Here is a 24876-nt window from a genome sequence, read left to right as displayed (position 1 = left end):
TACCTACAGACAATAATATATAGAAAATGCTACCTTTTTTCTGTCTTCCATTAGTCTACAACTGAAAACTATGCAGTTCACACACTACCTGTAAACAACTTAAACTTGTAAAATTGCCACAAAGGGATGTACAGAATAAACCTGTGTTAAATATATGAGGAAAAGAAACAAATATGATGAAAATGCCACGTTGCGCTGGTCAGCTTGCACTGGGTCTTACTACTCTCCACTGAGCAGTAATGTATGACGGGCCATGCTGGATAGACTGACGTGAGTTAAACGATCCCACAGCTTAGGCTGAAGCATGGTCGGCTCCGAGACAAACCGACTCAAACTCGGCTCTGTGGTAGATTATTCTATTGTCTACATATTGTCATCATTCTTTGCGCCAACGCTGTATGCCAGTCAATATCAAACTGTCTGTCTGCCAGTCTGGTTCAGTATGAGACACAAGTCTCACTCCACAACTTGTGCCTCTCCTCCCCAATCCCTCCTTCACCCCCAGAATGCAATAAATGTCCGGCCATCATTTATTTTAATTCACTCCCCTCTTGCACAGATGAAATGGATTCGTAACCTTGTAGGACAAGGACGTGCATGCCGTCTGCCGTCAGTTGCTGAGTTATTCTCTATTCTTCTAGCATAGAGAAAGAGAGGGAGGGAGAATGGGAGAGAGCGAGAAAGAGGCCCAATGATGAAGAGAAATGGCCTGGCATGCAAATTGCCGGCTGCCATGTCCAATGAGGAGGCCTGTTGGAGATTGTCACCGTAGAAACTCTGGACGGGGTTAACGAGGCTGAGGGAAAGACAGAGTTTAAAAAGACAGCAGCGGTGGCGGAGAAAGGGAGGGAAAAGAGTCTGAAAAAACTCAGTGTGATTTATTTGCCAAATCAAGGCGCGATGAGTGGATTATGGCTAGTCTAATGAGAGAGAGTGTTTAGGGGATAGCTAATTGGACGTGACCAAGGAGGAGAATGCTAAGAGCAGGCAGAGATGGGGACTGGGTGGTGTATGTCATTCAGCCAACAGTAGTTGAACTCAGAGCATGGAAGTAAAACAGTGGAGTGAGTACAGGCGTGTAGGGCTCAATTAACCTGCGGATCATCTTCTCTATTAATCGTTTAGTCTGTGAAATTTTAAAAGAAAATACTATAAAATCAGTCTCTCAGAGGCTCACTTCACTTGTCTGACTCATAGCATAAAATTTCTTCAATTTACTGTCTTATATAACCAACCAATCATCACGTCTGAGAAACTGGAAACTGGGAAAGATTTATTCAGTTATCAAAATAGTTGACAGGCAATTCTCCATTGATCAACTGACTGATTAATCGACTTATCGTAGTGGCTCTACAGGAGTGTTGTTAAACAGACAACCTTCATTTGAGCCGGTCGGTCCTCCTCCTGCACAATGTCTGCTGTATATCGTATGAATTATTCAATAAACTGCCAAGTTTTTTAGTTTCACAACACCTTAACAAAGTCATCATTTCCATCACAGCATATAGTTGATATATTCTTCCATCAGTAGTTTTTACATTTATCTCAGCTAATTCACTTCACCTGTTTGTGTGAACTCCAACCGTTTTTGGATCATATTTCTGATTTCTGTGTTTGTTCTGAATGGTATAAATATTTAAAGAACCAACCTCTCGTTCAGGTAGTAAAATGCAGCCTCTGCTCCCTCTGGTTGGGCCATCACTAAGCATCCAGCAATGTTCCAACGTCCACTAGAGGGTAGTATTTCACTACAGGCAACATTTCATATTTAATCATACTTACTGCCATGCATGCTGTATCCACTGCCTGTCTTCACGTTTATAAGATAATTTTTTTTTTTCTCACCTGAATTTAAAGGGTCAGAGTTGTGGTCATGATTTGCTGAGTCTAAAGGATTTGATGAATGGTTCACACCTTTATAATATTTTGGAAGCATTTAAGGTCCAAATGAACAAACAGTGAAGAGATATTTATTTATTGTCTTCAAACCATCACCTGTTGAGGGATGTTCCTGTTTTCTTCTCTTGATCACAATAATGCAAAACATCACAAAGTTATGTTTTTTGTTAACTTACCTAAAACTGAGTTTTCATTAGATTACTGCCAATTATAAAAAATAATTGCATGGATTTGAAAAGATTTATTTAATTAGGAGCCGTAAGTTACCTTGAGTATTTTTAGAAGCATTAACATTGTCACCACCTGCTGCTGCTGCTACTGTTTAATTTCATAGATTTTCAGTTTTGGAAAGATGCCATTGCTTATAGGCTCGCTGATTTCGTCTGTCTTAGGATTTTGTACAAAATAATACACACTTTTGTAATGTAATGGACATTGCTTTTTGTCTTTTTACTTAAATTACTCAAGAGCCTTTTGAATTTTATTCAGCATTTCATTTCCACATATATGGGTTATTAAATCAGCCTCTCAGCGCTCAACATTTTAAAGGCAGCAGTTTCTTTTCTTTTTGTTGAATGCAGATCTCTTAGTGATGACATTTTCCTTTGTGTCCACTGAAGTCCTTGGAAATGTTGCATCCATTTGATCGCCACGGCATCTCTCTCATCTCATGAGTGCAGCCGCATGCACATTTGAAATGGGTTAGGACACAAATGGGATTTATGCTTGCAAGAAATCTCCTAAAGTGTTTCCACCTGTAATGTTGTTTGCAGATACACTAAATGAGACGTCTTAGCGAGAGCGAACATCCCTGTATGCAGAGCTGACGGACGGGAGGCCTGCACCAGGCTGCACTGTGACCCTCCTGATGCAGCTCCTACATCCTGGCTCCAATTTCGACGGGATGCAGCATACAGGGAAAGAGACGACATGGGAAATGTGATTACACGGTTGCCTAATGTAAGGGAATCTCATTTGTTTTGTCGGCCGTTTGATTGTTCCTTTCTGTGCTGGCAAATTCAAGAAAATACAATGCAGATGTGGTGGATGAGGGCGAGCAGTCACTGTTACCACCCAATCTGAGGAAGTGTGTTTTGACTTTGAAAACCTCAAACTTTTATTACTGCAAGGCATGAGAGGGGAAAAAATATTGTTTTTGTGGACTGTGTACATTTCTACAGTATCTTTCTTGAGTCGTATCAGCGCACACAGTCGTCTGAAACTATGGCAAGTCAGGGATTCTTCTTTTTAGTGCGGTGCAAAAATACATCATGCTCTAAACATAAGATGTAAAAATAAAATCTAAAACCCGATCTTAGAGAGTGCAGGCTGTGACCACAATGCAGGATTATGACGTAAGATGTCTATTGAAGGAAAAGACTTTCCTAACCAAGATGAATGAGAGATATCGAGCTCTGGCATGACAAACGAGGGCTGAAGTGTCGCAAGTGTTTTATGACGGTCCCTCGGGTCCTTATCTCCCATAACCCCTGACCCCTCGACCTTTTAAACCACAAGGGTGATTACAAGTAGCTGGCCAGTGGAATAACTGCCATACTAGAATATTATTTGACACCACCTCTCACTGTGGTGGAGCCAGTAACGTAGTATAATACTAGCATAGTACTATAAATAATTGTAGTTTTTTTTCATAGGTACGTTAACTCAGAAAGCAGAGGACAAACTCATGCATCATATTGAAATGTATAAAATAAGCGCAAGATGAGGCATCTTGCAGACAGTGTAAAGACAAAGTTAAAAATTTAAGACCTCCACCTTAAATTTTCCAGTACGGTATAACAAAGCACGATTTCAGTTATCAGTGGACCTGCGTGGTGGAGCAGGAAGCATCACATGTGGTCTGCCGCCGCCTTAACCAGTCAGCAGAGTGATGAGCAGAGGTCTCACTCACTGCTCATCCGCCACACCTGTCATGTAACCGACTATGATATCTGTTCCCCATGGGACACATAACTGTGTGACACTGGCATTTTTCACCACATGTTCTGACAGCAACAGCAGCACTGACCATTAAAACCCCAGGGCAGGTAGTAGTTTATTGAACGCCATTGAGGTGAAAGAGCAGATGGTTAAAGTAGAGCAGAGATGAGTAGATTTTTTCCAGCCTTTGGGTGTAATTTCAGAATTCTACAAAGGTGGTAAATGTGTGATCTCGTTTCCGCAACGGCACAAGAGATAAATAAGCTTAGTTGACTTTTGCCCTGCTGCAGCATTTGATTAGTTGTTTGTTCGCTGACAGGGTGAATTTTGGGCGAGGATAAGGTAATTGATGTACACATGTGCTCCCGCAGATGCGAGTGTAACTGGCTACTAGAGATGTTCATCATTTTCTGTAACGTTGCAGTCTGAGATTAGTGTGGGGGTCCCAGGGGTCTCGCTCGTCACTCCATTTCCTAAATTGACAGCTGGAGAAACTCTATTCCACCGGACGTGATAAACGACGCGAGGCGTCGCAGGACTGTGTCGCAGAAGAGAGAAAGGAGTGATAAATGGGGGAGGTTGGGAGGAATCAGGGCAGATGAAAGTTGTTGCGCACTGAGAAATGACTGACAGCTCATTCTGAAAATCCGAGAGGGGAGTCCAACTTGTTCAGCCGAACAGTTTTCTGTATTTTCTTTTCTTTTCTCCAGTCTCAAAAATGCCCACAAATGTTGAGGCCTTTAATTGTCTGTGACTGAGTTCGTTTCAGCTGTGTGTGTGAGTGAGAGAAATTTTAATGCGAGAATAATAAAAATTATTTCAAGCCAATAGCAAAAATTGAACGGCAAATGCTTTCAAACAGGCTGCAAAAACTCACTGATGGCACTGGGTTTGTCGAAGCGGCTCCCCCTGTTAATGTTTTGTAATATAGAAATATTATCTGCTATTCATAAAACCATCAGCACGTTTCCACATCGTGTATACAGTGACTGCTGAAAAGAAGTTTGGCTCAAGTTGTTCTCTAATACAAATAATACTGTATTTTGTTGAAAGATTTCAAACAGTTCAGTCCTGGACACCATACACAATTTGCCTGTAATTTTAAAAGAAATAGATTGACGATTTCTCAAAGCTGTTACTGTTAGTGGCATAGTTTTTTCTAATTTAATTTGCATTCATTTGGCTTTGGGTTTGTTGTTTCGATGCAGGAGGTTTTCACTTTTTGTCAGATGATTTCAGTCAATCAGTCTTATTTTTAATCGTAGGCACCTTTAGATTGGACACCATTTAGTTCACATCACAATTTTTGTTAATTTTTTTTCCTTTTTCTGTAAGGCGTAACCACTTTGTCATTTATGTTTCAAAGCTAAAAGTCACCCATCAGGACATTAGAAAGCTCAAGGAAACCCTTGAGAATGCCAGCTGGCATTGCTTTATTGGGTATTTTCCCTCAGTACTGTTCCTAGCTTCTTGCAACCTCACTCAATTTAGTTGTTTTAGCCCCCTATGGCCGTGTTGCTGATTTTGAATAAGTGCTCAGGGCAAGAGGGGTCAGCTGCAATTTCAGCGGTAGCTAAACTGGTCTATTCTAATGTGAGATCTGAGGTGACTTTGACTTTTGATTAATGACAGTTCTCCAAAGGACATATCACCAGGAAAACTTTCCACAGCATGAAAATCACTTCCAGTAAAAGAAGAAAACATCTATATCTTTATGCATACGGAATACGGCACTGACTGACTGCATTCAGTGTGAAATAATACCCAGGTGCCGTTACAGGAGGCAAACACTGAAAGTGTTTGTTATTAAAATATTTGTACTTCTTGGGCCCCAAAGGCCCACTATGCCTTTTCTCACTTATGCATATTTCCATTATAGTGACATCAAGCAAACAGAGAAATGCTGCTGCCGCCTCTCTGCTGTTCCCTCTCCTCCTCTCTCTCGAGTGCTTCTCTCACAGGCTGTGAAAACAGCAGCCCCAGGGAGTATTCGTATCCCATGAGCCCTTGGGGCAGAAGGCCCGAGGACACGCTATGGGGATGTATTGAGAGGTGTTGTGTGGGAAAGCAGAGCTGCACATCTCAATATGAATACTATAGATAAATGTAAAGAAGGTGGTATTGAATAGAACCGGCTTGTTTGGGAATTTAGCAAAGAGATTTAGAGATAATGAGAAATAAATAGATGTGCTATGAGAGTGACTGATGTATACAACTGAAAACAGTCCAAAAATAGTAGAAAATGGTAAATAACTCCTTCATATGCCTTTTAATTTTAATTATGGTGAGCAAACCACAGTACTGCAACCACTACCTGTGAATGAATAGTGATGAATATTCACTTACTTTTTGTTGTCTCTGATGTTGAGCAGTTTTCAACATATTGCATATATATACCAAATGTTCTATGATAGACCTTTATTGGTTGCAGAAAATCAACAGATCAAGTTTAAATTTTTTCCTGTAGTTCTGTTTCTTTCCCATGTATTTAGCCATGAGTTGCGGTGTTTCCTGTGAAAAGGTCATGAAACGTGAATTGAAAGATTATTAGAACAATATCACGATAATATTACAGTTACATTTTAATTATATTCTAACTGCCAAGCTTTGACATAATGCATTTCAAAAGTAAACAACTTCTGGGCAATGTCATGCATGAATCAAGAGAGAGTGCACCAAAATATTTCCATCAAAGTTGGGATGAATTCACTTCCTGTGAGGTGTGTCCGTGCCGTATTTGCTGCTTGGTGTTTGTGACGCAGACCAGGGGCTTTACCAAGAAGTAAGACTGTTGGATTGTGGGACAAAGGTCTCTGTGTCTGTACTCTCCTGTATGATCTTATTATCTGTCAGCCAATTTAACAGAGAGGCCTTTGGGGAGTGACAATGAGGATGTAGAGGAGGAGGTGGGGATGCCCTCTCTCTCTCTCTCTCTCTCTCACCCACACACACACACACACACCTCTAATTCACACTGACCTCTGCGGCCTCTCCACATTGCCTGTTTTCGTATTTGATAGAAAAATCAATAGGGTTGCTGGCAGAAAACAACCTGCATGAAGAATTAAAACAAGGAATGTGTTCGTATCGGTCAATCATTTTTCTGTCCACCAACATCACACTTACTGCAGCAGCGACGACTATATGTTGTTTGCCTTTCAGACACTTGCTGTTAACATGAAGTGGCATGAGAGAGGAAACTCACCCGCATGTATACATAATAATTATATTTGGTTCATTCCAGAGATTAATTGCAAAATCAGTATTATATATATTTTAAAAATACTTTTTGAAACAAAATAAATAAATTTAGGAATATGTTAACTGTTTTTTTTTTTTTAGATCTTAAGCCATTAATTTAAAATCACTGGTATATTTTCCATTATGGCTTTGTAATGAGGATTTTTTTCATATCAAATGAGTTATTGCATACCGTTTTGTTTTCGTTACAACCTTATTCTTTTGTTATGCAGACGATCCTCACCTGTCCTTCTGACATCAATACTGGATGATACAGATTTGATTTTCTCTTCTTTGTCAGGGATTTCTCGGTTCAGAAAGAAATTGGACATCTCTTCCTAAATGGGAAGCCACACACTTCTCCTAATCTTTACATCATGTTTGGTTCTCACTTGGGTTTTGTTTTACAATAGTTGAGTCATAAATACATCATAAATGAAAATAAAATCCTTGATGCCTTCTTTAGTTGGCAAATGATATCCATGCCTTAACTTTCTTTTAGTTACTATAATAATGATATAATTAATAATATAATAAAATTACCTTTACACAGTTTATTTATTTTGTCTGGTTCAGTTTTCTCCACCCTGCATTTCTAACATAGAAATGTGCTCTATGAATTATAACCCGACCAGATTTTTAAGGCTGACTGATATTCACCATTTGTGAATTTTAAAAATCCATCAAAAGTATATCATCCGATACTAATTAAAGACTGATGATATAGAACATTTAGATTGTTTTTCAAAGTGTGACCAAGTTATGTGCAGACTGATCTTTAAAATGAAACCATTACCAATGGTGACTCTGTTTTTAAATTACCTTAAAATTTGTTTGGCATTTCTGTACTGCAGTTTCTTATTGCCTATCAGACACACGGCAATACAGATATGCCACCAATGAACTAATATCTGTCAATGCATCAGTTAGGCCTTGATTAGTCAGTTATTTTAAAAAAAAGGGAGGGGAAAACATGTTTGTCATGCATGGATATTATACAACATCAGCTAGAAGTAACTGTGTTAACAGTTATTTTTCCAAATGTGGCCATTTATCCAAGGTCAAGCAGCGTAGACAGGCCTCTCTCATGCCAGTCTTGAGGCCATTCTGAACAGATGTTGGCACAGCCAGCTGGACATGGCGACCTTGAGTAAATCTCAAAGGGGTCTTCTTTGGCAGCGTGGGCGCCCAACTCTCCCCCCCTGGCAATCGAGACCCAGTGCAGCAGGGTATAAGCAAGCCATATAGATGTGTGCGTGTGCGCATGTGCATGTGCATGTTCAGGCATCTACAAACCAGCATTGTGTGTCATTCAAGCTTCAGTGAAAAGGTACCAGTGAATCAATCACATGCCCTGTGTAACACCGCACTAAATGAAATTCAATGGACTGATTGAGTGAGTGATGGATGATTCACATACATACAGCCAGAATTAAGTGATGGAGAAACACTCACAAGGAGAGTGGAGGAGGTGAGGGTTGGTTAGACCTCTGAGGACTGCATGTGGTGTATGTGTGTGTGTGTGTGTGTGTGTGTGTGTGTGTGTGCACATGTTGCTCTGTGTGAGTGAGTAAAAAATGTAGACGTGGAGTATATAGACTCTGAAGGCTGGGCGCCCTGAGGAGCTGCTGTGTTTGTACCCCACATCTGCCATCCCAGGATGCAGCAGTGTGTGTGTGTGAGTGTGTGTGTATTTACTTGTGTGTGCTCAAGAGTGTGTGTGGTTACCATCTGGGCAGAACATCAGGGGCACGCCTGGACTGCACGGTGAGCCAGTCCACTTTTAATCTGCCCAGCGCCCTCTCCCCACCAAGGAAGGTCAACGCCTCGGCAAGGACAGCACTGTCACCCCCGTAACACCAACAGTGGGGGTCGGCGCCGGCTATCCATAATAGATGGCATCTGGCTTTAGTGTACGTCTTCACTTTGCCTGGGGCAGCGGTGTTAGCCCATCTTTCATTCCCACTACTCCACCAAGCTAATGTGCTGTGTTAATGCTTGTGTGAATCAGGAGGAGTGCTCAGTCGTGTGTCTCCCCTGTAGCTACAGAGCGCTCGTGTCATTGCCAAAATAGGACAGAAGGTGCTTCAACAAAGGGAACATTCATCTGGAGGTATCACAGCACGACAACAAAATCAACCTTCATACATTAGGAGTTCACAACACTAGTCTGTAAGAGAAATGGGATGTAATGAACTTTTATGGGACAACATGCCTTTGGTAGATGCAACCATTCAGGTCCGCAACTTCAAATCATCAAGTGATGCTTATTTCTTCAGTTTTATGTTTAAACCCCAAGTACAGATTTGGACTATGACGTTTCACACAAAATTAAAAATTTCACAGTCTTTTATGATAGGTGGGTGTTCAGTCTGACTTGCCCATCAAGCATGATTTCCAAGAATGTGATTTTATTTCTCCTACTTGCCAGAGAGACCAAAACCATTTTAAATGCAAATGACCTAAATAAGATTAGCGAGGTAGGCAGTCCGCTCCCTGTTAATTATCACACGCAGTAGTCAATTAACAACGCTAACGATGGGACACTTAGTGAGCGTTAACCCAATTTACCACGGCTTAGAGCCGAGTGGACACAGTTGCAAGGGGTAACTTAAGGTAGGATCTGGAGGGGGAGGTGGGGGTCACATTTTTATTGAGCTCCATCCCAGTTACAGCAGCACAAAGGTTAGAGACTCACAGCCACTAACTATGAAATTAACAAGAATCAGGAACTGCTCAGTGGTCCCTTACACTCTCATCTGGCCTGTTCTCCCGGCCACGATGTATAGTTGGGCACCATGTGAGCTGAAGGCGGAGCGGCACCATTTGGGGAGTAATTAGAGCTTCCCAGGATTTGATGGCCGAGATCCTGCTCTACGGTTAACAGCATTAGCCATGGCAGGGATGAAGGCGTGCTCTGATTTAACAGTTGTCACTAGACCTTGGCTGTGAGAGGCATGGGTGACTGACAGGTCGAACGAGGCCCTCAGTTTGTGTGTCTGGGTGTGTGCGCCTGTGTGTTGGTTGAACTGATGTGACAAACACATGAGATGAGTTAGTGTGAATTTTGTCACAGTTGAGACATTTGGCGGAATAAGCTACACTTAGCACGTTCAACTCCCACATGCAGTGATACGTTGTTTTTTTTTTTGTTTGTTTGTTTGTTTTTTATTGCAGAACAGTTTGCAGCTTTTCTGATTTCTCCAAATGATAAAAACTATGTTTGATTTTGGAGCAGGTGGTTTGTTTCTGGCCACTCATGACCCTGTGAAATATGTGCGCTTATGGATCATGACCACCAAACAGATCAAATTAAAAGGCTACTTCTGTTACTAGGAATCATCACATGATCATACCTTTTGTTTGCATATGCCAAAACACCTAAAACCAGACACTTCTCTTGTGTGTTTCAAACAAATGTTTCATCTTAAATCTTGTGCGGCACAGCCACATTTTAACTTCTTCCAAGAAGGAAAAGCAGTGGAGAAATATCACAAAATGTGATGAAGATACGAGTGTATTTGTAATCTATAGTAATAACATATCACACTTGTTACTGCGTGATCTATTGCTTTGTTCTCGGTTTGCTCAACCAGTTTCATATTGATTTTGATCTCTTTTTCATCTTCCCCAATCATTTTCTGCATCCTCTTCACTGAATATAGTGTCCATAGAGAAGAGATTTTGGCCTGCACATTGACTTAGATATTAAGACTTGTTTGCCATTACTTGTGAGAAAGACCAAACAAAGCCTTAAAGTACTTCTTCCTCCTCCTTTTTGTTCTTAACTGCTGACGACAAGAGACCATCACTCAATAGCAGCTCAGACCGTTCTTTAATTTCCTTGTGAGTTTTGTTCCATTTTCTGGAAGTCACGATTTGTACAAGCAGGTCTTAATATCACACCAGTCCATTGAATGTTTAAATACTCGCTCACTGTCCGGGCGGTGACATTCAGCCATGTCTATCAGACAGTCTCTCTCTCTCTCTCTCTCTCTCTCTCTCTCTCCAAAATGAAACATCTGCTCTGCTAACATAAATCATCATCACACTGCGGGCCTGCCCACCCATTTTCATCTGTGTAACCAGAGCTCTGAGTGTCAGCAGGAAGAGTATTGGTTAGAGCGGCCTATTGATCATTGATCTGGCGCCATCGATTCAAACCTTGCTTCTTTCCCTCCCACCTTAACTCTCTCTCTCACTCTCTCTCTTTCTTTCTCAGGCTGTAATCTCATGGGATTCACATGGGACACTCCTGTTCATCTTTTGACTTCAGTCTCACACACACGTAAGTTCAGATAATGAGAATAAATGGCAGTTCTGACTGCCGCTGGTATTCCGCCATTTTTGATTATTGCCTTTAATCAATATTTTGGATTTTAGGCACAGAAATCACCTTGTGTCACTGCTGAAAGTGCCCCTTTTGGGCAAGTGCCCCTTTTCAGACAATCAATATTTAAATACTGGTCAGATAACGTCTACATTTTTATTTGTTTTATTTTATTTTATTAAGTGCAACAATCTTGACATCTACCAGGTTTTCTTATAGATAATGAACTGTTTTCTGTCAGCCTCTTTAAATGCTTCTCACAAGAAAAATCAGATTTTTTTCATAAATGATCTTATAAAGTGTCACTGGCAATAATCTACACAAGAAAGGAAAATGTTACTTCATAAATAGTGTAGTAATTTGGATTTTACTCGATAATATTTTGTGATATTAGCAGAACATGGCTCAAGATTTATATCAGAGCTCAGTCGTGATCTCTTTATCAGTGGCACGAACGGCCGACAGTAAAAGCCACAACTGTATGATGAGCAGATCAATATACACGTAATTTACAAACTGCAGGGCAGGTAATCAATGAGTATAAAAGTGTATGAAATATACATTACAGGAATTCTGCTACTGCGCTGACCACAGACTTTGATAAATAGTCGAGCCATTTATTTTTGTCATTATTGATTATTCAATCCGGAGAGTTCACCAGAATCGTCCGTCTTCTCTTCTCCTTTTCACTCGATCTTCTTCTGAAAGCTGATTTATGATCCATCGGGTCAGATGAGCAGCTGGTGGTTAAAACACCTCAGAGATGAATAAAAGTGATTTGAAGTAAAGAGCCTCTAATGTGATTTTAAAAAGTGGCTTGGCTTGATTGAAATGTGGCTTCATCTGAGTTATATTTTTAATTTTTACACTCAGAGAGATTGCTTTTGTGTATTATTTGTGTAGACTAATGTGACTTTGTACTCCAGCAAGTCATATGGACCCTTATATGTCATTTTTTTCCATTTTTAGTCCACGTTATGACAGTACTTAAACAAAAAAGGCAAAGGTAATGACGAAAATGGTCTCAGGCTCCAAATCCTTCCTCCTGAAGACTTGTCCTTTAAGTCTTTTTCAGTTTAGTCCTTTCACAGTTTAGGATCTTCCGACTCCACACAGCCCGAACGCGGCTATTGCTTGTCATTAGAATAACAAATGCACTGTGGCTCCTGATTTAGTGTGCCGCTCTGGCCCCTGATGTATATTAATACCACAACACTGCACCTCTTACCTGGGGTTCATCATTCACCGGGTAAAAGAGGTGGAATTGAAAAGCAGGCCTTGTTTTTGCTGGAACCAGGATCACAGTCATTTATTGTGTCATGAGACAGGACGGCCCCTCTGCACGTCCTTCACCTCCACGTGCAGAGCCAGCTGCTATTAGACTAAAGTGTGCTTGTGTGTTGTTTTGTCGTATCATAGGACGTGATCCGTGGAAAGGAGTCAAATGTAGTTTATCCTACTGAATATTCCTTGTTCTAATTTCTTACACAAGTGATTCGCTTTTTGTCAGATTTTTGAGATCAATATGAAACTGAAAGAATGAAGGATTTGCATTTCATTTCATTTCATGCATATTTTTAATCATGTCTCTTTCTGGCGCTGCCCAGCACTCCCTTTTATGTCTGGTGGGTTTCTCATTGAGTGAGTGGTGCAGCTCTGGGCTCAGTTAAGTGATGACTGCTGGTGACAGATTGTCCTCCACCACACTGCTAGCACTTCTCCCAGACAGACCGTCCGTCCCTCTTTCATCTCTTCCTGAGTGGACGTGAGGGCTCACCCAGCAATACAAGACAAATAACACTTCTGCCAGGCCATCAGTCTTTCCAGCAACGAGGCAGCTTACCTTTCAGTTGACTGTAGTCCATTAACAGACTCAGCTTCTTCTGTCGTTCCCTGACTGTCCCCTCCGGCGAGAATGTTGAGTCAATGCTGTGCATGTTGTCTGTTTCCGGTCGTTTCTACCTGCGCTCAAGCATCTAGATTCTTACCGTTTTTTTGCAGTGATGCTTTCTTAGCTAATGTCATTAATGCAAAGTCAATGAGTTGGGATGTTGACTTTATGCATAATTAATACTATAATAATACTATAATAATATTTATAAACACATAAGAAAATTCACTTCATGGTTCATTTGAACAGAGAACAGAAGACATTAACAAATTTTTGTGGTTAAATTAAAAAACAACAACAAAAACAACAACAAAATAATCACCTGATAACAGAAACCCTGAACACAATAGAAGCATTGTCCTAATCCTGTTTTCCCTAATAAGCGTCGAGACAAAAAAAGGACCACAACACGTTTTTTTTTGGTCTCCAATAGCTTTTAAACTTTGACCTCCCTGTTTGTGTTTCTTTATGTTGCTTTCCCAGTGGTAACACTAGCGACACAAGTAAACCAATTTCTTGTCCTCTCTGAAAGGGTTTTTACATTGTCTTTGCCTAACACCCAGCACAATGAAGGCATCGCTGTGACGGCAGTATGGAATGGTGAAAGGAAAGGAAGGAAAAGAAGGAATAAAATTGTGTGTGAAATGCATACAAATGTCTTACACACACACACAAATAATTAATACAAACTTGTCATCTATTATCTGACTATTCAAACCAATTGTTAAATTATTTTTTTAATAATACAGTTAGGAGAAATCTGATATCACTGACATGCAGCATGTAAACGCCTCAGCCTGCATCTAAGTATGGCGCTGATCAGTGTGAATGTAAAATGGGCAATGATTGAGCTCAACATTTTAAACCATTAAAAACTATCCTTGAACAAGGGGAAAGAGAAAATCCTTTTTACAAAAAGGATCATTTTTGGAATTAAGGAGTTAATAGGTTGTCTGTGCAAAGGTGGATGACTACTCTACCTGCCTATTACTCAGGAGGATGTTGGTGTGAATATGCTTGTATGAAAGAGGAGTTTCGGCTGAGTTTAGACTCATGATTCGTTAACTTCACAGACGCTCTTGGGGAATCCTGAGGCCACACTCCCCCTGCCACCGCCCTGGGCAATTATGCTCTTTTGAAATGCTAATGGTTGGCATGTACATTTGTTCGTGTATGTGTGTGTGTGTGTGCATGTGTCGCTGTGTGGGTGGGTGGGTATACATGCAGGTTTGCGCGTGTCTTCATGCACGTCTGCGAGTGTGCGTGCGTGTCCCCGTAACTTATCTTAAAAGCACCTAAATCCACTGGCACCTCGGTGCAGCAGCAGTCAAATACAATAACATCTGAAAGCCCTGCTACCTTGTGCTCGCTCGGTCCATAGAAGGGACCCTCCAAAACGCAGAGCCGACAAAGAACGTACCTTCAATTAGCCAAACGATTAACATTTTAGAGGAAGTCTGTGTTTGGGTCCCTTGGGCTCCCTGCACTCCCCACCAGTCTCCTTTTCATATTCAAATCCACGACATAAAAGTTAGCCATATCTAATCCTAAAAATGGGTCTTTTACTATTTTGTAAGGCGATAATGCCTGAAGTTTTTGCAGGTGGTGTAATTGCCAGGTTATGGAAGAAGGTGTACCATTATGTTTGACAATCATCATGGGCCGTAGGTGCCCCGATGAGTCAGAGACAAAGCTTTTAGAAGCAGCACAAAAGCCATGTGATATTGTCTTTTCTAATTTAATAGGTGATTAGTCAGTCATACTAAACTACAGTGATGTAAAGAAGCGTCTCTCTGGGGGTAGCCTCAACGCTTGAGTGAATTTATGGACTTTATCATGTTGTGCTGTGGTTTGGTCTTCTCCGTAAGAGACGCCACTATTGATTTGTTTCATTTTTCTGTCTGGCTGCTGTCACTTAACCATGGCATCTTGGTGCTGGGTAGGCAGGGGTTGCCCATCTTCCCGCCTCCATAACAGAGTGTGACAGGGTACAAAATGGTACTGTGTGTTAGCCGTAAACTTTGTGTGAACTTACACCCCCCGCCCCTCTGTCTTTAGGACTAGATGAAATTCTTCTCACTTAACCTCAGGTCAGGTGAAGTGAACTCCTCCCGAATATGCCACTCACAGGATGCACAGAGGTGTCTGTGTCACCTTTCTTTTTTGTGAATTTAGAATCAGCTTTTTCAGACTGAAAATTCGTGGCAGTGTGCTGTCACTCCTTATTAATGCAAGACCTCACATTCGGTACATTCATGCATTTGCATTCATCCACTTAAAACTGTCTTACACAAACTGCCGCAGATAAAGGAATTCTAGATAAATCTTTAACATTTTCATTGTGCGGTGTGAAACGCAGAAGGAGATTAACTCAAAGACAACTAAGTCACACTGGTGAATTGAGACATTGACTCTGTTTAAGGAAACACCCTCTGAAATGCTGAAATTATCTATTGATTTTCTCCTGTCTTTCGCCTCAATGCCTCTGGGTAATTGTGTCTTTGCTGCTGCTGAACTGAACCATTGGGGTGTCTTGATGTCTCTGGCCCGTATGTTTGAGACTTTGACATCAGGAAGACAACACCACTTACTTCTGTTCCTCTTCCTCCATCACCATCAGGGATGTTGCTAAATTGAGTTAGTTTTACCTAATTTTGTGAAGATTAACAAAGATTAACATTGTCAATGAACATTTCACTGATCCATTCCATATTAACCTTTTTGCGACTTGCCAGATGGATTAAATACTATTATTTCCTCTTTAAGCTCATAGAAACATGATCTGATCATCATATTCCGCAAAACATATTCAGTTACATGTCAGGTGTAAAGAAATGTAAGGTCAAAGAAACATGGTTGTTTCATGGTTTTGACAAACAGCACCCAAAGTGTGGAGGTGAAGCGTTGTAATTGTGCTGTATCAAAGGCAAACTACCCCAGTGCTCCTGTCTGACAGGTGTCAGCTTTGGTGCCACAGAGAGCCTTTAATGAGCTGGACCTTTGGCTGAGAGATGACACGAGTGGGTCAAAAATATTTCTACTTTTGTCTGACACCTTATGATGGAAGCTTTTGACAGCCGGAACATTATGTTTTGAACTTGGCTGGATAAATTATTATTTTCATACCGGAGGTCTCATCCCGGTACTACACTTTAATCCTGTCAGGATGCTCGACTGCCTTCTGAAAATGGAAGACAATGAACACTCTGGATGAAATGTCTTTTTTAGGACAATGAGTCTTGTGGGCTTTAGAGAGAGATGAAGACAAACTGTTGGTGACAGTCCCCAATTCCCAAGATCTAGAATAAATGTTTTCCTCTTTTTTGGTCCAGAAAAGAACTCCATTCATCACGTTTCAGGAACATGTGTACAAAAAGTGGACTTTTGTTTCCAGGTCTTTCTGGATAAAAGGCACCTAGATTAGAGTGAGGTTTTTTTTAGAAAGGTTAAACTCATTAAATGTGATTCTGCTGCCTCTTTAAGGTACATAACGGTTTTATAAAATGAAACCCGTCTTGGCAGAATCGGCGAGCGTAGCAAACATCAGACACGAAAACGGGTGAAAATTGATTGAAATTCCTTTGATGTGGCGTTGTCTCACTCACTTGAAAAATCAAATGAAGAAAGAGTTGTGGTAAATTGCTCTGTGAATGTGGCTGCTGAAACCAATACTGTTTTCTTTGCTTTGCTAATTATTAATTACCCATCTCCATGCATATGTGTTTATTCCTAATTGTATTTGATGGATGAGTGGCAGCTTTGACACCTCATTAGACCAGATTAATTGAACGACACAATATTTATGTCTCGGCAATGACCAGTTATCCTACCATCTATCACTGAGATGATCTCGCTGATTGAAAACCACTGGTCCGTGTAATCCTAATTATTTGGAATTAGAAAAGAATTTATAGCTTCTTGTGGCGTTTTCCTGTGATGACGGCAAATTGGAAACATTAAATGCATAACGAGGGAGAAAATGAGAGGAAGACACAATCATGGAATTAATGGGGGTGAATGTCGGAGAAGGGGGAAGGGCGCATAAAACAAGCGAGGTGCATGCCTTATACAGTAGACCCACAGTTTTTCACTGCACAGCACAGTCATGTTTTCTTGAGATTCTCGCATAACATTTGTCTCTTTCTCATAATTCTGAAAGCAAATGCCCACAGGATGCCTATTTAGAAGGGGTGGGGGGGGGTTTACTTTTTTTACATTTAACTAAACCTGTATATTCTCCAACTCCCCATCCACTCACTTCCAAACATGCTTCTGCAGAACATCTCGATCCACATTCTTGTCTTTTATTAAAAAGTTGGCTGAGTACTCAAAAAAACATTTCCACTGAACTTCATATAACCCTCCTCTAACTTCTGCAAAGCTTTGCCCCTCATGGGAGGAGCACAAACTAAAATCCAGCATTTGAGCTCACAGAGAAGCAACAAGGCCCAGAAGAGTTGAGCTTTTACTATCATACAGTATAGGAAAGCCTCGAGGAACAGACTTCTTTCCCAGGTAGTGAGAACTTCCTCAAGCTTATTTTTCTAACTTTTCAAGTTTCTAACACCATTAGCCGGCTCCCTCGTGGTCTTGAAAGCGGTAGCGCTGATTGAATTAAGCTGTTTCCTTCTTTGAGACATTTTGACAAGCTTTCTTATACAGCAGTCAAACACTACTGGAACTACACGGACCCATACCAATACGCTCATACAGCACAAATGCTCGTGTATGTATGCACATGCACACATGTACAAATACAAACTGATTCTGACTATCTATATAAAATCTGCTGACCAGAGTTGCTCAATGGGATACAGAGCAAAGACATTCTTAGATGCTGCTCTATAATGCAATTTAAACCATAGTATCTTAATCAATTTAACCAGCTTTTTTAGATATACTTGGCTCTAAACAGTCTTTCTAAGTGTTAAAAATAGGACAAATGGTCTTTTGGAAGCAACTGGGGAGAAGTTTAATCTCATTGAATAGAGCCAAAGCCCGACGTTTAGTTCCACAGTATAGAATACAAGATTATACCGGCCTGATATAGCCCTTCCACCACCCGTTTATTTTTATCCTCTATTAAGGCAGCGATATCCTTAAAGGCTGCCAAAATTATCCTGTAAAAATGCTGACAGGGAAATATGAAAGGTTCCAGGCGGTTCTAGTAAGCAATCTGCGCGCATGGTGGAGCAATGTGACTGCTGTGCTTGCTATACCAACAGGGGTGACCCCAGTTGGATGGAGAGGTGAGACTAAATGAAAGTCATCCCTGCATCTTAGGGGAGCCAAGTCTGGAATACCGAGGCTCTCTTCAAAATGAGATTCACTGCCAATGGACGCTGCTTTACATAAATGTTTTGTTTTTAATATTATATTTATCAGCAATGTGTAAACAGGCTGCAACTCCTTCAGTTTAAAATCCACTGCACACCCCCCGCCTCCCCCTCACTTTTCACATATGCGCTTGACACTTTCAAGTGTGCGTACAGTCAGTGGCTATTTAATTTGAGCACTGGAAATAACTGAATGATTTCTGTGCAGCTGAAATCATCAATCAATTCAGATGACTTATGTTTCACGGAGTACACCAGTGACTCTAAATATTTTGCCGATTCTCATCCATGGAGGTAATTTATACAGGAACAGCCTCTGTTATCGTGGGATGGGGAAAAGCAAAGAGGATAATTTCCTTATCAAACACACTATAAGTCATTTGAAACAGAAAGTTTTGTACTAAGTTAAGTGTTCCTCGGAGTGAAGCTGGTAAGCCAGGAGTTACTAGTGCCCTGTGGGTGTTCTGAGACGTTGAAGTTGGTATGAACGCAACCTGCAGTCTTCGTGACACGAATTCAATGAACACAAAATCCTTTCCTTCCCTTTTGGTTAGGCTTACTGATGCACAAGTTTATCACAGTACAGATCACTATGTCCACATATATACAGTAAAGGTATGTGCACATTCCTTAGAGCATTGTTTTGTTTTGTTTTTTTGCAGAACCTTTCGCACTTTTAAATACAAGCTAGATGCTGCTTTTTATTTTATCTGTCAAAAATATTTTTAAAAAATCCAAATCCAATCTTTATTCTCTTGGATCAAAAGTATTTTTATGTTTTGTTTAATCCGTCAGTTTGTAAGCACTTCTCTTGTCTCTGGCTGTTTTTATCTGCGTGTCTGAACACAGCAGGCCTAAAGCAGTGAAAAGCTGACACTATGAGGGCCATTTTTGCCAGCTGCCTTATTGGAATGAACTTGAGAGGAATGTATTGATCCCGCTCCTGGATGGCTTCGCTTTAGAGGTGACTGCAGCCAGACCCTCTTGTGTTATGCAGGTGATGCAGACAAGTCACCGAAGACTCAAACGGTGTCAAGGAGCTATTTAAAATTACAATGTGGTGGTGCAGTTGATTTTGTTTATATTTGATGCTGATTAGAGATGCTGTTGTTAGAGTCATAGTCATGGCTTTCATTGGAGCGCAGATGCAACACAGGTTAGAAAAATGACCTCAAGGTAATGTATGCCATTTGGCGATTGCATTTAACTAAAGTGTCTTATCATGACTGAACACATTTCATTAATGAATGGTGCAACAGCTGTGAAAGTGGTGGTTTCACAGTACATGAAAGCACCGATGCAGGTTTAGAAAAACAGAATTTTCTTTAAAATGATGATAAAAGTTAAATATTGTAGTTTCCGTTGAAGGCTGCATTTAAATAAGTGTCAACTCCTCATCTTTATATCATTATAGCACATGTACCAACACTATAAGCAGCTACAGTGCAAGTGCAAGAACAGACAATTTAGGAGAAGCTATGGATGTTAGGTAATGCAAAATGTTCTCACATACAGTAAGAGCAGAAAAATGAGCACAATATCATGTAATATTTTGGGACCTGTTGATTACTTACTATCAGTCATAATCACCCTAATAGATGATCGAGTGTGAATTGCCCACAGGGATATTTCGCACAATGAAGCGTTGCCTGTGCTAGAAATCCCAGCATACATTTCAGTCCCTCATTATGAGAGTCCAGCGTTCTCAATCAAGATATCCAAGTCCTGCTACGAGCCTCTGATTAACACCACTGCTTGCGTAGTTTTGTTTTAACTGTCCTCAGTTAAATGAGAAATTAAGAGGCAAGAGATAGAGGCTAATAGCATTTATTAACTCAGCGTGAACGGGCAGCAGGGCGACCGTGGTCCTCAACCATCCCTGTCTGATCCTGGTGGCTCAGCCAGCAAGGCCCAGAGAGGAAAGTAACATAATAAAAACCAACAAATGCACCCAGCTGATTAATGCAGCCCTGTGGCTATAGTAATTATCCCTCTCCACACTCCTCCAGCAGATCAGCCAAACAAGTGTGCGGCAGCGAGAGGAAAATGTGCAAATGACAGATCTGTGCTATTCAGGGTCTTGTTTAATGTTTTATGCTGGATGGTAAAGACACATTTTTGTTGATTTGGTTCTCTCTGGAGGTGGAGTTGAAGCTTCCATTTTCGAAGTCTACAGTACTTTGGCCTAGCTCGCAATATCTGTTACAATATCTTTGGCGAGGTTTCAAAATTGTGTGTTTAAAAAAAGTGTGTTACAGCCGATGAAAATATAATTTGTGTCTTTAAATACATATTTGATGTTGTTTGAATGTCTCTATTAACGTGAGAACACAAAAGCATCTTAAAATAAAAAAATTAATGGGTGCAAATTAAATAAGAGATACACTTAAATATAGCAATAAAAATGAATAAATTCTACTTTTATATATATAAAAAAAAGATGTAGCTGCTTCATAACAAACTATTTAACAAATGTACAACATCTTTATATGTTGTACATTCACATCTCCCCCTACTTGACTAAATATGAAAACTGTGAAACGATTTGGCAGTTCTGTCTGATATCTAGCAAAGGTTTATGTTTCTGCTATGTGTAATTATCTCATTGGAGTTGTGTACCTCATATTGCCACCTTCTTCAGTAGAAAAACAGCACATTGTTCGTAAAATAACAGCAATTAGCCTTAGCATTTCAAGCTAATTCAAAGATTCAGAGAGGCTCAGGATCATCTGAGCAATGAAATACATGGAAGGCAAGCAACTCCAACTAGACATAAAATAAACAAATAAATATCTAAATAAATAAGTAAAACAGAATAAAATAACATTTAAAAAAAGATAAACATTATACACATCATGGAAACCATATATACGTGGATGATGTGCAAATGTGCAATATCAGTGGGCAAAGAGAGATGATATGATTGGAGCTATTCAATGATAATATTTGTATTTAAGAGATATAATAAATATGAATTTCTGACAGTTTTTTCCTCTCACAAAGTCTTCTGCTAAGTTAAGGAGAAAATGTTCAGTCATATTCTTCTCTGCGATGAAACTGATTTCATCAGCTTGCTACCATTCAAGTAAAAACACAAGAAGTGGCAGCTGTTTGAGGGGTGTTTGGTTGATGTGAAACATGAGCCAAATAAAACTTGTCATCCAGTTCCTTTGCAGACTATACAGCAGACACCTCCATGTAAGAAACCTATTTTTTACAGTTTTGTTATTTTATTATCAATTTTTTAAATAAATAAATGTTTGTTAAATATATTGATCCAGAAATAATTGAGTTAAATCCATTTTGTTGTTAAAAACTTAGCACAGTTTTCTGCATACAGTGTCAGTGAGCTTCCTGCTGAGCTGTCGGGCTGCACGTGGTGATTTGGAGAGGTCAGAAGGTCAGACATGAAAGACCAGTTTGCCCATGAATCAGGAATTTAATTACATACAGCCAGTGTGACAGGGCGATTGTGTCCCTCCACCCAGCACAGTATGTAATTACTATTTATTGACAGACCAAGCGATTGGTTCTTTTTTCCACTTTTCAGAAACAAGCTGCTGATTTGCACACAGTTAAATCTCAGAGATCTGCTTTTAGAAACGTTTCGGCCAATTATGTTTCATGTGGTTTGGTTCGTGGGTGTTTTCAGTTGTGCCAACAGCGTAAGCCTACATTATTTACTCTGAAAATAAACGCAGTTTTCTTTTCTATCCATCTGTTCTCTGTTAAATTAAGGCCATATTCCAGCATTCAGCAAGATGGAGAATATGTGACTGTGAATGGAAAAACAACAAATGAGAGAAAAACTACAATGAAAACATAAACTGCTGCACAGTGTTTACATCCGTGCATCACTGAGAACTGCTTAAAGAGACACACTCTCTGACGCAGAGCTGAAAATCTGTTTTGCTTAAATACAGACTTAATGATTGGATTACTGTTCCTTCGTTTGGTGATAGCGTGATTGTGGGATTACAGACTGCGCTCTCAATAGATTTCCTGTCAGATGCCATGAAGCCAGGTGTCCCCTCGCTGGGTAAGCTGCCTGGCTGAGAGGGAGGGAGGCAGATGAGGACTTGCAATATGGCCCACCTCGGAAAAGTAGCAACACACACATAAGAGTGGACCCGCGAAATGAAATGCACAGGACATTTTAAATGAATAGACTGAAATAAAACCACAGTGATAGATCAGAATGTTTGTTTTGGTTGTGTTTCTCCAGTTAAAAATGTGTTTAAGTGAACAGTTTGCCCTGATAAAATGTCCTAAAGCTGACATGTTTTCACTTGCACTCTAAATTTTGCATATCTTAAGAAAAAAAGATTTCTTCGTTAATATTTATGTTTACTGAACTTCTCCAATATTCAACCCAAACGTGAAATCAGACATGTCACCTAAACATTAGCCTGTCTCTGCCTCATTAAAAACATAAACATATCTCCTCTATTGATTATGTCTGGATGTCTTAATCAGATCAGCGGGAATATCCTGGTTTTTCTCTGCAGGAAAGTACATTAAATAAAATATTGATCAAAAATTTAATTGAGAATGCACAGCTTCTTTATTAAAGCAATCACCCTTTGCTCCTGTGACTTTGATATGGACTGACATGAAAAGAAAACGTTCAAATTCATAATTCCCTTTTTTATTTAAAAGACTGTTGGGAAACAGAGTCTGTCCTGAGGCTTCTGGCGACACAGCAACGCTGTGATCAATAAGAGCTTGTGATGGGTTTTGCATCGATCAGGAAAATGTGGGTTGATGAAGTGGGTTGGAGGGGGGCAGGTGGGGTGAGGTGGGGTGGGGGGCTTTGGGTTTCCTCTGATGGCTGCCACATCACACAGACATGGTAAAGATCCGCTCAAACTTGTCTGTCGTCGTCATCGTTATTATCATTCCTGCCGAGGTCATTATCGCTCTCACTTTCTTACACCCTGCCTCTTTCGGGATTGGTAGATCACCTCTCTTCACAGTGTGATTGGTGAAACGCTGTGGGAAGCAGCTGCCATTGCATTAAAGCCGGGCAGGCTGTGGTAAGCCAGATCCACAGTGGGGAGGATAAAAGAGTAAAGGGAACAGTTTAGCTCCATAATCTGGCACTGAGCCTTTTAAAGCACAGTAAACAGACCTGTTTAAATCACCTCCAGCAACCCTGCTGCTACTTCTGCTGCACTTCAGTAACTGCTGTCTACTTCAGTTTACTTCTGCAGTTGTAAACACAAACTGTGACTCTAACGAAACTCCTCATCTGTCTGTCTGTCTGTGTGTGTGTCTGTCTCTCTAGGGGGTCTGCCTGTCTCTGTGTTTTGAAACGCTCCCTTGTGAATGACTGGACACCGCCTGGTCATGCATTAGCCCGTCCCATCTTGGTAATCTCTTGTCCCCATTGGCTGCTCTCAGTACAGCCCTCCTCAAAGCGACCAATGGCAGCTGCTCCATTTGTACCAAACCACACCTCCCTGTTCTTAAAGAGCCCCCATGCCTTCAATGGAGACTCAATCCTCTCACTGACTTACTCAGGCTGAGTGCGCTCTCACCACTGCTGCTCTCCATCCTTCTGTCTCTGTCTTTTATTCTCTCTTTCTCTATCCATCACCTCCCTAATCTTCATTCTTTCTCCTCTTCTCCACACTTCTTTCCTGTTTCCTCTCCTCATCTCTACCTCAGGTTCTTCCTCCTCTCTCCTTTTTCTATATCGCCACCACTCTTCCTGTCTCCACACGTACTCCAGAGGCTGAGTGTGCAGCACCTGTACAGACTGGAGTTTGTCGGGCCGAGGCTGAAGGTTTTTTCTTTTTATTTTTTGTGTGTGTTGAACAGGGGAGGGAGGGGAAGACAACACCCAGGAACACCTGACTAACATTTCATCAAGATATGTGGAGACTTAGGAACTGATCTCCTCCTCCACCTTTTCCCCAGCTGTTTGTTTATCTGATTTTTTTTTTTTTTTTTTTTTATTGCAACACCTGGAATGCTTAACCTGGACTGATGGATGTTTCCGAACTGTGCATCCCTGACCCTCTCTGCTACCACAACCAGTAGGTGCATCTTTTTTTTTTCTTGCATCTTTTCCCTCTTTTTGTTTAAATTTCATCTTTGTTGTTGTTTCCGTTTTAGGTGACAAAATTTCTTTTGCTTCTTTGCCTCCATCTTTATCAAAAAGGAGAGGGGAAAAAAAATCACAAGAAGGATCAGCTATTAAATCAGTTGTGAGAAAGATATCATGCATAAACTAT

General features: G+C 40.5%; 1 protein-coding gene across 5 annotated transcripts in view; it reads left to right on the top strand.

Moving 5' to 3' along the window:
• The window catches only part of esrrgb (estrogen-related receptor gamma b), a 110050-nt gene that overhangs the window by 49323 nt on the left and 35851 nt on the right, over nucleotides 1-24876 (top strand). For 4 of the 5 annotated variants that reach the window (XM_046373028.1, XM_046373026.1, XM_046373029.1 and 1 more), the window contains one exon: nucleotides 2673-2859. In XM_046373028.1, coding sequence (XP_046228984.1) covers nucleotides 2858-2859 — 2 coding nt within the window. In that variant the 5' untranslated portion in view covers nucleotides 2673-2857. Of the gene's footprint in view, nucleotides 1-2672; nucleotides 2860-23841; nucleotides 24679-24876 lie in introns of those variants that run through there. The other variant, XM_046373025.1, reaches the window with a different exon arrangement.

The sequence above is a fragment of the Scatophagus argus genome, chromosome 19 (assembly GCF_020382885.2).
Source record: "Scatophagus argus isolate fScaArg1 chromosome 19, fScaArg1.pri, whole genome shotgun sequence".
NCBI classification, from domain to species: domain Eukaryota; kingdom Metazoa; phylum Chordata; class Actinopteri; family Scatophagidae; genus Scatophagus; species Scatophagus argus.
The sequence above is the reverse complement of the archived record's forward strand: the minus strand, read 5'-3'. Positions and strand labels throughout refer to the sequence as shown.